Raw genomic sequence first — 13,847 nt, forward strand, 5'->3', positions numbered from 1 at the left:
CAGAATGGAAATAAAAGCTAAAACAGCAATACCCATCACATTTTGGGACTCTCTGTAGCTCTTTCTGTCAGCAGGTTGCCATGTCTCTAGTGGTCTGATCAAACACTTCTGTTTTTTTAATAAAAGACTGAAACACCCATGATAATAACCTGGAGGAAACATCTCAGCAATTTGCAGGAGGTCTGATTAATGCAGGTTTTGTGTCTCATGTACAGTTCCTTTTTCTAAATAAGGCTCAGTTTAGTTCCCAAAGTGCAGCTGAGGGTCTATTACAATCTTTATTTGTAGTATTTCAATGCCTTCCTTTAATGAGCTTGCAGTTCAATAATTGAGAAACAGTGATGTTGCTATTTTGAATATAAATGAACTGCTTGTCTGGCTCTTTGCCATTGGCTTGGACCATTCAGGGGATGGTTTTTGTGTCTGTGTGTGTGAGTGTGGCTTAAAACCCCTAATGTGAGCCTACACTGAAATAGCAGTCCAGATCTGAACAGTGTGGGAAATAGCTGGGAAAGGCAGGCACAGTTCTCTTTCTGAAGCTGGAAGACTCTTGTACTGCGAAAGCTGCCTCTTGATCAGATGCTGATTGCTGAGCTTGAGATTTAACACGGTGGCTGGTGCTCCCTGGTTCCCTCCGTCCATCAGACCACCGAGAACGCAGCAAGTGCCTTCGGGGAAATGATCGGCGTGAACAGCGTGCAGGGGACTAGCAAGGTCCGGGTGAAGAGCAGCGGGTCAGTGAGGTATCAGCGGGAGGACTTGAGGCACCAGCCTCGCCGCTCCAAGTCACTGAAGACCTCCTATTCATCCGAATTTTCAGCTTCCAATCCATCGACAGGCAAGGTACGCGAAAGAAAATACAAATATCAGCCTGTTCACCGGGAAATACACAAATAAGGTTTGAAGACAGTGCACAGTATTACTTAACCATCTCCCACCACGATGGGAACATAACTAGTATATGTGAAAATACTATCTGTTTATATCCATACAGCATTTTTATTTACTTAAGGCTATTTCTCGTCTGTCGTGTGTATCTCTGTACCCTCTGTTAAGCCCTTTTATTCTGTATTATCTGCTTCCCTTACTAACTGCTGCAATTGACTTAAGCTACATACATACAGGAGCTCTAATATTTAAAGGCTATTATTTCCATTTGATAGAAGAACCAGTCACACTCATAATTCACGTAAGGCAAGGTATATCATTTCAACTGTAATATTCACACATTGCTTTGAAGCATGTCTCTATAGTTATTTTATTAGAAAAGACCACTACATGGAATAGTCTAGGGCTTAACATGATGCAGCAATGACTTGTACAGTAAAAAATTGATTCTCTTTCATTATGAATCTGAATTTCCCTTTGGAAGACCTGATAATTGCTATGGGGAATTGTTGAATAGAGATTTAGCCTCGGATTATTTACTGAGTGCGGTGTGCATTTGTGTTTATTTTTGAGCACAGATAATCTATTGTATTTCTTTTTCTGAATAATTTTGTTGCAAAAGAGCTTGGGCTGAAGCTGATTCTTTAAGCAGTTTAGTTTCCCAATTGTTTTATTATTGATCACCCATGATTTGCCATTGCATCTTCTACATAGAGTCAAAGCCACACAGGCATGTTATATCCTACACAATGGTATCAGTGAATATAGAAAAGGAAAGGAAGAGCAAATAGACATCAGATTTTTTAATGCTTTTGCTTCGCAGTAGTGTTCCAACTCTGTTCCATGAGTTTATCAGAAATTAGACCCTTGAAAATCACTCAACAGTTAACTGCAACTTCTCATGGTTTGACAAACTGATCAACATTTGTCCAAACCAAATCGTGTTCATTCTGCAAGAACAGTGCATGTGCAAGGCATAGTCAAAGGCTTATGAGTGTGTGTCAAGTTATATAAGGGTGCAGAATAAGCACAACAATTGCAGTCAACAAAAGCAATTCTGTTACTCATAATGAATTGAAAATCCCAAAAGCCTGTTTACTCGCCTGTTGATATTGACAGAATTCAACTTAATTTCAAAATTGTGCTTGAAACTCTGTTGTATTAACAGGTGAACCTGAATAAATATTCTGTATTTTGGGTATTTTAGGAGTTAATTCAGTTTAAATTAGCAAAAGGGTGATGTACCCATGTTTGTCTGTCCTAGTAATGGTCTATGTATGGACATTTGGACATTTCTTCAAGAAGTCCTCCATCCTCACATACAAAATAGAATAATTCTCATCACAGTGCATAATTGTATTAGTGGCAGGTCCAAACCAGCTTTCAAGATAAGCCTCCCCAGTTCTTTCACTAATTGAAGGAAAATTCGAGTGGCTACTTAGGGAAAAGTATAGAATTGAAGTATTTCACATTCATTTGTGCTTTGTGCCAAACTGTAATTGTTTGTAATGATGTTTTTAATGAAGAGGTAATGTTTGAATGGGTTTGGAACTCGTAAAGGGAACCTTTTGGTTTACATTTCAATAATATCAGGGAGGAGTATCGAATCACTAACAGTGACGATAAATAAATCAAAGGAGACCCTTGCAAAACACATTCCCACCTCCTATATCTAATCTGATTATTATCATGACCTAATTTGCCTATGTGTTGGAGTGTAGTGAAGTAATTGATAGCTCCCTAAACAACAAACACAATAAATTGACTTATTGCTTCTGTTTACATTGCAGGCATTGTACAATTCAATCAAGAATGAAAAGCTGGAATGGGCAATGTAAGTAGCGAGGATGGTATTTTCTGCTTATGTGTTTCTTTGGAGCTGTGTGTTGCGTGCGTCTTCGTCCTATTTTAGAAATGCTTTTATAATGAGGCAAATGATGTTTTGGTTGTGACTTTCTCCTCTCACATGTTTATGTAACAAGTCCTGTCACATGGTGCTGAAAATTGGTTGATGAGACCATATTAGGATGTTGCTCTGGGTAACGATGGATTTGTAGATGTGCTGCCTGTCTACTTCTTACTTCTTTACAGTGCAGTTGGGCTGAGGAATGAAGATTTCTTATGCTCTCTGGCCCTTGCACAAGCACTAGAGCAGATGTAAGCCAGATCTTGGCCCCTATGCTAACCTGACAGTCTGTCAATATCCTCACTTCATAGAGCATCATCCACTGCACCAGTCTTTCCTAACATTCCAAGAAGACTCCCAACAAACTGAATGGTAAATAGGTTGTCAGTTTAAGTACTAAGTGATGCCAAATGAGCTGAGGTCATTTCACTTGAGGCCAGATTGGAAAGGCCCGGGGAGTGGATGAGTATTTTACCATCCATATCAACCAGTATCTTACATTTTTTATGTTACATTTTTTAAATTTTCTTTTCGCTTCCTCATTCCTGAAGCTTCCAAGGACATGAAAATCTGTCATTTTGTTAATGTGGCTAACATTTTATCATTGAATATTAGCTTGTCAGCCTAATGAGTTAGACAATAAATCTTCAATGGATTCTGGGTTCAGTTGTCGACTTGGCTGCATCAATCATGCACTTAGCTGTGGATCTGGCTTTATTGTTGGACGGCACAGCACTCTTCTCATTCCCTATCTTAATGCTGCCTTTCAGTGACATCATTAATGTTACTGAAATCCAGTTTCCAAATGTACAGTGCTGACATCCGAAACCCTTGGCTCCCTCTGTGCTGTGAAACATTAGGATCCAAAACCTTGTCTAGTTCAGCATCGGGAAGGTTGAAGCCAACTTCTCTGATCCCTGTAACAAACTCCATGCCTCTGGCACTAACCCCTCTAACCTTCTGCACACTCCCACCCACCCCCACATCACTGTTCCCCTCACTAATCACTGGCTGAGTAAGGTCGTTCTTGCCAGTCTCACACAATGGATTGATCTTGAGTCAGGCTTTAAAGAGGTAAGGAGCTTGCATTTATACATCACTTTTCATGTTTTCAAGATAGTGCAAGGTGTTTGAAAGCCAAATAATTATGTTTGGAATACAGCTGCTTGTTATCAAGGCAATTAGAACAGCCATAAAGAGCAGAGCAAGATCCCAAATCACACACTAATCTGTTCTGCTACTAATTGTGCAAAAATGTTCCATAAAACACCAGAGGCACTCTCCTCATTGATTTGTGCCAAGGTTTTTTTTGTAGTCGACTGGCAAATGGGGCGTCAGTGTGTTGTCCAATTGGTAGCCTCCTCCCTTGACAATGTGCTTATGAGACTAATTTCTGTGATGGGATGCGTGAATTTACAATGCACTGACCTGGGATATTGTGAGTATATCGAGGACCAACATTTTAGCCCACAGACTCTGCCTTTCACCAAGACTTCTAATGCCTGACTGCCCTCACTTCAACCACCATGCTACTATTGCTCTTTATATGCTTTAATTACACATAAACTTGGGTTCTCCATGATGTTCTTTGAGGCTTTCCTTGTGTCATATCCCAAAATAAGTGCTGCTTGCCTGCCAGCATTGCCCTCAATAACCACTGCAGGCTTCATCTTCCTCAGCCCACCACGGTGTGAGAATTTCCAGCTTCATTCCCTAATCATTCTTTCCCCTCTCAAAACCCATCTCTTTAACCAATCTTGATGTCTCACCTCTCCTAACCTCTCCCTTTCTGGCCTATTTTGCATGTCTTTATGTGAGGCATGGTTGGAATATTTCTTGATGTCAATGGTGTTGTGTTTGCTAAATTTTGTTCTTCACCCTGCCTCCCCGTGTATATGTCTTGCTCAGCCAATTGCAATCTTAGATAACGTGCCATGTAAAACCGACGACTGGGATGCTTCCGTTTCTGTTGGATTACATTACTGTGTCAAGGCACTGGTATAACACCTGCCATCATGTGAAGATTGAAAGTTCAAATCCGATCCCAGCACTTGAAAATATAGGGGGCATTTCCATTGTAGTATGTCAAGGTTTGTTCACTTCCTCTCCTCTCTCAGTCCTGATGCAGGGTCTCAACCCGAAATGTCGACTGTCCATTTCCCTCTACAGATGACCCGCTGAGTTCCTCCAGCAGTTTGCTTTTTGCTCCAGATTACAGCATCTGCAGTCCCTTGTGTCTCCAAGGCTTATTCATTGTCTAGCTCTTTGAGGTATTTCATAAAGATTCATTAATCTGTAAATCCTTTTTAGTTTAGTTTATGCTCTTAATTTGGAGTTCTTGCTCAGCCAGAGCAGTGTCAGTGATCAGATACTTGATGACTTCCGACATGGTGGGAACAATGCATACTGCATTAATGCGTTGTCCTTGATCATAAACTACTTATTAATCTGCCACATGCTGAAAATCTAATCCTCCGCACAAAATCGACATATATCAGTGCTAAGTGTTATTGCCTCAAAAGTCTTTATTGATTTTTCAATCTGGTTAATTGACCTAATCTTATCAGATTCTACATTTTGTTTCCAGGAAACACTTTTTAATTTGCACGTTGCAGAAAATATGTAATCATTAGCTGTTGGTTTAATAATATTAAAACCCTTTGCGGAAGCGACATTAAATGTGATCAAGTCTTATTCTGGATCTTATCTCAAGTGATCTGTGGCGTTGCCTGACCACACAGCTCTCTCTAGGTACCAATCTGTCCTGCTATGTTTTTTCAGGATTTTGCCATATCCAATGTCTCTTTCAATAAAATGCATGGTTTCAGAAATGTGCCTCGTGCTTTATTGAGTAGCTAACGCTCATCAGTACAACAGATACTGGCAATCTGAAGTAACAACACAGAATGCTGGAACTACTCAACACATCAGGCATCGTCGGTGAAGAGAGAAATAGAATAAACGTTTCTAGTCAGCGACTCTTCCTCTGCATCATTAACTGTGTATTTCTCCCTCCACTGATGCTGCCTGGCCTGCTGACTATTTGCAGCATTTCCTGTCTCTTATTTGAATGCTCAAGTTTCTCAGTTGTTGGCATCCAGATGTTCCACCTCAGCAAGATACCTCTTGCAGCTTAGACTGTGGAATGGGTTTAATGAGGACTGGAAGAAAACTTTGTCTTCCTGCATCCCTTTCTCCCCAGCCCCATTCATGGAGAAGGCACATAGCCCATTTTTCCATTGGTTCACACTGGGTTGCATTAAATTCCATTGGCCATTCTCCACAGTTCCATATTTTGTGTTGCTCACTCTATAGCGCTGCTTCATTGCCACAGCCAATTGCATCTCCTTCCTCCTTTGGCATCTTCATTGATTACTATTGAGTTGCTGGTTCCATGTCATTGATCTAAATTTGAAACAGCGATCCCAACACTGTTACCACAGTGACTGGGAGCAGTCCTGTTGAAACATTGTTCATCTAACCTTTCATAGGACGTAGAACATCACAGCACAGTACAGGCCCTTCGGCCCACAATGTTGTGCCAACATTTTATCCTCCTCTAAGATCTATATAACCCTTCCCTCCCACATAGCCCTCCATTTCTCTATCATTCCTGTGTCTAGCTAAGAGTGTTTTAAATATCCCTAATGTATCTGCCCCCACAACCTCTGTCGGCAGTGCGTTCCATGCACCCACCAATCTCTATTTAAAAAACTTAACCCTGACGTTCCCCTTATATCTTCCTTCAATCACCTTAAAATTTTGCCCCCTCATGTTAGCCATTGTCGCCCTGGGAAAAAGTCTCAGACTGTCCACTCGATCTATGCCTCTTATCATCTTGTACACCTCTATCAAGTCACCTCTCATCCTCCTTCTCTCCAAAGAGAAAAACCCTAGTTCACTCGACCTATCCTAGTACTTCAATCACCCCTGATTATTGTGGTGAGGTTGTGCTTATGAACATATGGATTAGGGGTAGGAATAGGCCGATCCATATTTCCACATAACATTGGAGGAGGTCATTTCAGCCTGTCAAGTTTATGTCATCCCCCATTCCCTGTAACTATTCCCTCCACAGTCCAATCAACTCTCCCTACCTCCCTCAAATTCTACCACTCACTTGTAAATTCAGGACACTTTACAGTGACCAATTAACCCACCAATCCACATATCTTTGGGGTGTTGGAGGAAACCAGAGCATTGGGTGAAACTCATGTAGTCACAGGGAGAACATGCAAACTCCATACAGGCAGCACCAGAGGTCAGGATTGAACCTGGGTCACTGAAGCTGTGAGGCAGCAGATCTCGTAGCTGTACCCCTGCACTGTATTTGGCCCCTCAAACCTGTTCTACAGTTCAATAGATTATGGGCAATCTGATTGTCACCACAACTCTGCACTCCCACCTATTCACTTTTTCCACCCTCTTGCTAATCAAGGATTTACCCACCCCTGAACATAGAACAGTACAGCACAGGAACAGGCCCTTCGGCCCATCATGTCTGCACCAATCATGATGCCAGTCGAACTAATCCCATCTGCCTGCACATGGTGTGTACCCCTTCATCCTCTGCCTGTTCATGTGCCGTCTAAATGCCTCTTAAACATTGCTATTGTATCTGCTTCCACCACCACCCCCTGGCAGTGCGTTCCAGACACCTACCATTCCCTGTGTAAAAAAAACTTGCCTCATAAATCTTCTTTATACTTGCCCCCCCCCCTTAAAGCTATGCCCTCTAGTATTTGATATTTCTACCTTGGGGAAAAGATGAGATAGGTACTCTCATTAGGTCCCCTATCTGTGCCTCTTATAATTTGATAAACTTCTATCAGGTCGCCCCCTCAGCCTCCCATGCTCCAGAGAAAACAGCCCAAGTTTGTCCATCTTCTCCTTATAGCTAATAACCTCCATCCAGGCAACATCCTGGTGAACCTCTTCTGCACCACCTCCAAGGCCTCCTGTAATGTGGTGATCAGAACTGTGCACAGTACTCCAAATGTGGCCTAACCAAAGTTTTATACAGCTGCAGCATGACTTCTCAACTTTTATATTCAACACCCCGAATGATGAAGGCAAAGAAGCCATATACCTATCCACATGTGTTGCCACTTTCAGGGAGCTATGGACTTGAAGACTTATCAAAGACTCTCCTCTTGCAATTTGAGGAAGAGAGTTCCAAAGACTCATGACTCTCTTAGAGAAAAAAAGTTGCCTCATCTCTATTTTAAATGGGCAACCCCTTATTTTTAAACAGTGATCCACAAGTGGAAACATCCTCTACACAGGATCTTAAGTAACACACAAAGGAGCTGGAGGAACTCCACGGGTCAGGCAGCATCAATGGAGGCAAATGGGCAGTCAACGTTTCAGGTCGAGACCCTGCATCTGGACTCAGATGAGGGGTCTTGACCAGAAATGTTGACTGTCCATTTCCCTCCATAGATGGTGCCTACCCGCTGAGTTCCTCCTGCATCTTTGTGTTTTGCTCCTGATTTCCAGCATCTGCAGTCTCTCATGTGTCTACAGGATCTTAAGTGTTTTTATCAAGTCACCTCTCGATCCAGTAGATACAAGCCTTACGTGTCCAAGCTTTCTTCATAAGACAATCCACCCATTCCAGGTATTGGTCTAATAAACCTTTGCTGAACTGCTTCCAACACGTTTATATCCTTCCCTCCGGTTGTAACCAATGGTATTGGTATTGGTTTATTATTGTCACTTGTACCGAGGTACAGTGAAAAACTTGTCTTGCATACTGATCGTACAGGTCAATTCATTACACAGTGCAGTTACATTTCTCAAAGACCTCTGGATTACGAGTGTGAGGATAGAATCCATTACATGGATCAGGGGAGAAGTAATATGGAGAAGCAAGATACTGCAGATGTTGGAATCTGGAGTCAGAAATAAACTGTTGGAAGAACTAAGAACTCAAAAGTCAGTCACAGAGCAGTGACTGCTATATTTACACTTCTAATCCTCAGATCTTTTTAAATTTACGGCACCTATTTCATTGCACAGATCAGTCACAACCCTGTTGCTATGGAAATCTCTATAGTGATTAAGTAAACCTTAGCCAGTGAAATGTTGTTCAGGCGTCACCATTTCAGAAGCTTTGATATTTTTACTGAATATGGGTTGGTTTCTTTCCCATACAACAGGGGAGTTGGTTTAACTCCGTCCACCCAACACATCACTCCATTCACTCCAGTATCTCACTCCCGATTTTAAATTTCCATTGATCCTCAGACATATATCCAATCAACTCGCCAGTGTTTTCAGCCAATTTCACACGCCCCTTCGGATCTGATACTTAGCTGGATGCCTTTCAACATTTGTGTGTGTGAGGTGGCAATCCCTGTGTCAATCTGCAGAGATGGAGACAGCTCTGGTGAAACGAAACCCCTGTTAATTGATTGTGTCCGTGGACAGGGTTCGGAGTTGGGGTGCTGAATGTGGAGGGGCAAACTGCTGAGAAGACTTTTGGGGAAATTGATCCTTCAAAATCTCAAGATTTTCAATCAAAAATAGGGAAAGTCAATCAGTTGTAAGTGGTCACCCAGGTTCAGTTAGAAGCACTTTTATGTCCCTTCAGTCAAGAGATTGGAGTTCAAAACCACTCTCGGGTGTTGAGCATAATGTCTAGGCTGACACTTCAGTGCAGTAACAAGTGAATAAGATGTTGGAGCATATCTCCAGCTTCCTGTTTAGGTGAACATTTGCAAGGCACAGGTCAGGAGTCTGTTGAAATACTTTCTGCTTGCCTGGGTGAGTGCAGCTCAATTCACGCATGAAGCTCAATGCCATCCAGGACAAAGCTGCCAGCTTGATTGGCACCCGATCCTCTATAGTCCATATTCCCTTCCTCTGGCACTGGTGCACCATGTTTTGGGTATGAATCATCAACAAAAATGCACTGCAGCAACTTACCAAGGCTGCTTTGGCAGCAACTTCCAAGCCCGTGATGTCTGGCACATAGACGCATCACCAAGTCACATACCATCCTTACCTAGAGTCATAGAGCAGGGAAGCAGGCCCTTCGGCCCAACCAGTCCTTGCCAACCTAGATGCCCATCTAAGCTAGTCCCATTTACCTGTGATTGGCCCATATCCCTCCAAACATTATCTATCCATGTTCATGTCCAAATATATTTCGAATGTTGTTAATGTACCTGCCTCAATCACTTCTTCTTGCAGTTTGTTCCATATGCGGACCACCCTCTGCGTGAAAAAGTTGCCCCTCAGGTTCCTATTAACTCTCTCACCTTAAACCTATGTCCTCTAGGGCAATTATGAATAGAAGTTGGAATTGGTTTATTATTGTCTCATGTACCGAGGTACAGTGAAAAACTTTGTTTTGTATGCATCCATACAGATCATTCCATTATAACAGTGCACTGAGGTAGTACAAGGGAAAACAATAACAGAATGCAGAACATAGTGTAATTCTTAGAGTCAAAGAATTTAGATTTAAAACAGTAGAACGATTATAATAGAAGTAATGAATAGATCTGCAGAGAGCAGCTTGCAATGAGTTGCCACACTCTGGGGCCATCTTGTAATTGATAATGATGATGATTAGACTAAAGATGCTGGTCTTTCAGCAACATCACAACCCTTTAGTGAATAAAATATCCTCCCACTGTCTTGGCAAATATTTATCACTCAAACCTTGACATCACCGAAACATACCAACTGATCATCCGTTAGTTGTTTGTGGGACTTTGTGATGTGTGGAATCGATGTAACAGTAAGGATACAATGAAATCCATTGGCTGTCAAGTATGATGAAATGCCCAGTGTGAAAGACACTATATAAGTATAATATATTGGCCCCTCCCCCACCTGTCTTGACCTGCCCATCATCCTTCACCCTTCCTCAGTCCACCAATCACTGCTCTACCTCTCCTCTTTATACTGGCTACCTCCCCTCTCCACTCTCAGACCCAGTGCAGCGTTTCCACCCGAAACGTTGACAATTCCTTTCCCCCCGCAGATGCTGCTCGACCCACTGAGTTCCTTCAGCAGATTGTTTGTTGCTCCAGATTACAGTATCTGTAGTATCTTGCGTCACCACTATAGAAATACTATGCATTTCATTTTACCAGAGGAAATGGCATGCTAATTTAGAACTTTTGCTTTCAAATTTGCACCTTGAATACTTTTTCCTCCTTGACTTACAAACATATATTCCATAGAACTACTGCTGCAATCACAAAACCTAGTAATTATTTCTGTGCATATGGCATAGGCTTATTCGTGGGGTCATTCTTTCAAGGTTGCTCCTTTGAAGCTGTTCACTCATACCAGTTTTCTTGTATTCCAATTGTTCTCACTGTCTCAGTAAGTGGAAGTACTCAAGTTGAATATTTCAGATTGAAGCACTTGTCAACTAATTTGAGAGTGCAAGCTACAGATTCCTGCTATTTCAAATCAAACAAAAGAGTCTGCTAAAGCAGAGTCCGTCTCCAACTGTGTCACCCATCTCCCTTGTTGTTTGCTTGCGCTAAATCGAGCTTTCTTTTTCAGATCCAACTTGTTTAACTGATAGGGCCTATCTGGGTGAGAATATCCCTTTAAGAATGGGCATTCTCTCAAAAGAGGAGGCATGGGATTGTCTCCAGCACCTGCATTTGTCGGCAAGCAAATTTCCTATACTAACACCATGCCTCTCGTCAAAGAACTTGTAAAATAAATGTCTAATTTTCTCGAAGGTTGACGCAGAGTTCTGAGTCCTCAGCAGATGAGGATCAAACATATGGCTATGCAGATGATGTATTTTCCAATCTGACTGCCCTTTCAAAGAGTTCACTGGCCCAAACTATTGTTTCACCAGGTACTGTTTGTCCATGTGTTTGATTGGAAAATGCATCAAATGTACATCCATGCCATTTTAGCTCAGAGAACTGCTGTTGGGGTTTGGGGCTGGGTGATGTGAAACAACTGAGCACAGAATTGCTTTACTTCTCACCAGTTTATTATGAACAGATATTGTCCAGTTCCCCAACCCTGGGGGCAATAGAAGAGCTTCTACTCAAGCCTGGTTGCAATTTGCTAAGTGTACCTGGATCAGAGATGGAAGCTGAGATGTTCCTGGCTGAAGTGTTAAATAGGTCATAATATGAACCACTGGAACTTTCTGAAGATTGAAAAAACACAGAAAGTGCTGGGAATACTCAGCAGGTCAGGCAACATCTGTGAGGAGAAACTGAATTTCAGGTCAAAAACCCTTCATCAGAACTGTCTGCAGGGTCTTTGACCTGAAATGTTGGTTCTGTTCCTCTTCCCACAGATGCAGCCTGCCCTGCTCAGTCTGTCCAGCATTTTCTGTTTTTGTTTTAGATTTCTAACATCTGCAGTTTTTTTTCTGATTTTCACTTTGTGTAGATTGTTGTTAATTTTCCTTTTAATGCTGAGGATGCAAGCAGTAATTATCTGACGTGAATCTCGAGACTTACACCTGAGTGTGGATCTGCAAACACCTCACACAGGTTAATGTTCCTGCAGACTGCCTGCTGGTTTGTTTAATCTACATTCTGGGCCAAGCAAGTAGTGCCATTCATCTGATATTATTGACCCAGGAGCTAACAACGACCCAAAAGTCACGATTTCCCAACCATCAATGCTTAACTCGATACATCTGGCCATTTTGTATATTAGCACCAGGTAAAGTGACTGAAAGCAGCTGAGTTGTCATAAAAATCCAACTGGTTCAGCAAATTCATTCCTAGAAGAGAACCTCTGATCCAGAGTTCCTCCAGCAGTTTGTTTTTTGCTCCAGATTCCAGCATCTGTAGTCTCTTGTGTCTCCTATTGTATCTACCCTAGGCTGGGGCTCTGTATGACTCCAGTCCCATGCACACCCCTCATGCTCTCCAGGCTGTGAGAGATGGGCATTGAGTTTAGTATTGCCACATCCTGTGAACAAGTTTAAATTTGTATATCACCCTCTTTTAGAGCACCAATCCCATTGCATATCACACTAACACCTTTCATTTTCCCCATGAGAGGTTATGAAATTGGCCAGAAGAACTTTTGAAACAGTGTTCGGGTGGTTTACAGAGGAGTTGTGTGAATCCCAGTTCAACTGCTGGCATTTTGCTGCATACCAGACTTTGAAGGATCTCAGTGGTTAAGGGCACACTTCCCATGGCAGCTGCATAGCAACACACAAAGATGGCTGGCATAGGCTGCAGGCACAAAAGAGAGATCTTCACGTTTCACTCAGTGTGGTGTAGCGATCCTGGTACATGGGATGGAGGGTTGCCTTGTGTGCTGGGTGACAGGAGATGTGGAGACGTGACAGAGCTGCAGCCCAAAGGACCTGGGAGGACACGGCTGTTATAGTGTTGCTTGTTGCTGCACCATGAGGTCTGATAACTTATCACTTACACACTAACTTGTGTACGTGCCCTCCCCCCCCCCCCCCCACCCCCCCCCCCCCACACACACACACACACACACAAGTGTGCACACACACACACACCAATGCACACACAGGCACGCACACACAGACGCACACATGCATGCACACAGACACACACAGATACACACATGCACACATGCATGCATGCACACAGATACACACATGCACACTGACACACACACACAGATACACACACACAGACATACACTGATACACACACACATACACACGCACACAAGCACAGGTACACCCACACACACATGCGGACATACACAGACACATGCACAGAGTTAATCTCACAAGTTGTTAATCCATCAACACCCCCACAAACCTCACTCTCTTCCACCCTCACCCTGGCATTGACATTTTATTACCACTTTAATTTTTAGTTATTTAATCATAAACATTACCACTCCCATCTTACTGTAAATTATTTCATCAGTGCTGGCAAGTGGCAAAAGAACCCAAAGATAAAATGTTTATTTATTAGTCACACGTACATCAAAACACACAGTGAAATGCGTCTTTTGTGTAGAGTGTTCTGGGGGCAGCCTGTAAGTGTCGCCACGCTTCCGGCGCCAACATAGCATGTCCACAACTTCCTAACCCGTACGTCTTTGGAATGTG

The 13,847-nt window shown here is 42.5% G+C and overlaps 1 protein-coding gene across 6 annotated transcripts in view; it reads left to right on the plus strand.

Annotated features, from left to right (window-relative positions):
• Positions 1-13,847, plus strand: part of LOC127582098 (PH and SEC7 domain-containing protein 3-like) — a 336,591-nt gene that overhangs the window by 268,165 nt on the left and 54,579 nt on the right. For 5 of the 6 annotated variants that reach the window (XM_052037102.1, XM_052037138.1, XM_052037119.1 and 2 more), the window contains one exon: positions 2,679-2,722. In XM_052037102.1, coding sequence (XP_051893062.1) covers positions 2,679-2,722 — 44 coding nt within the window. Of the gene's footprint in view, positions 1-425; positions 844-2,678; positions 2,723-13,847 lie in introns of those variants that run through there. The other variant, XM_052037145.1, reaches the window with a different exon arrangement.

The sequence above is a fragment of the Pristis pectinata genome, chromosome 2, assembly GCF_009764475.1.
Source record: "Pristis pectinata isolate sPriPec2 chromosome 2, sPriPec2.1.pri, whole genome shotgun sequence".
NCBI lineage: Eukaryota > Metazoa > Chordata > Chondrichthyes > Rhinopristiformes > Pristidae > Pristis > Pristis pectinata.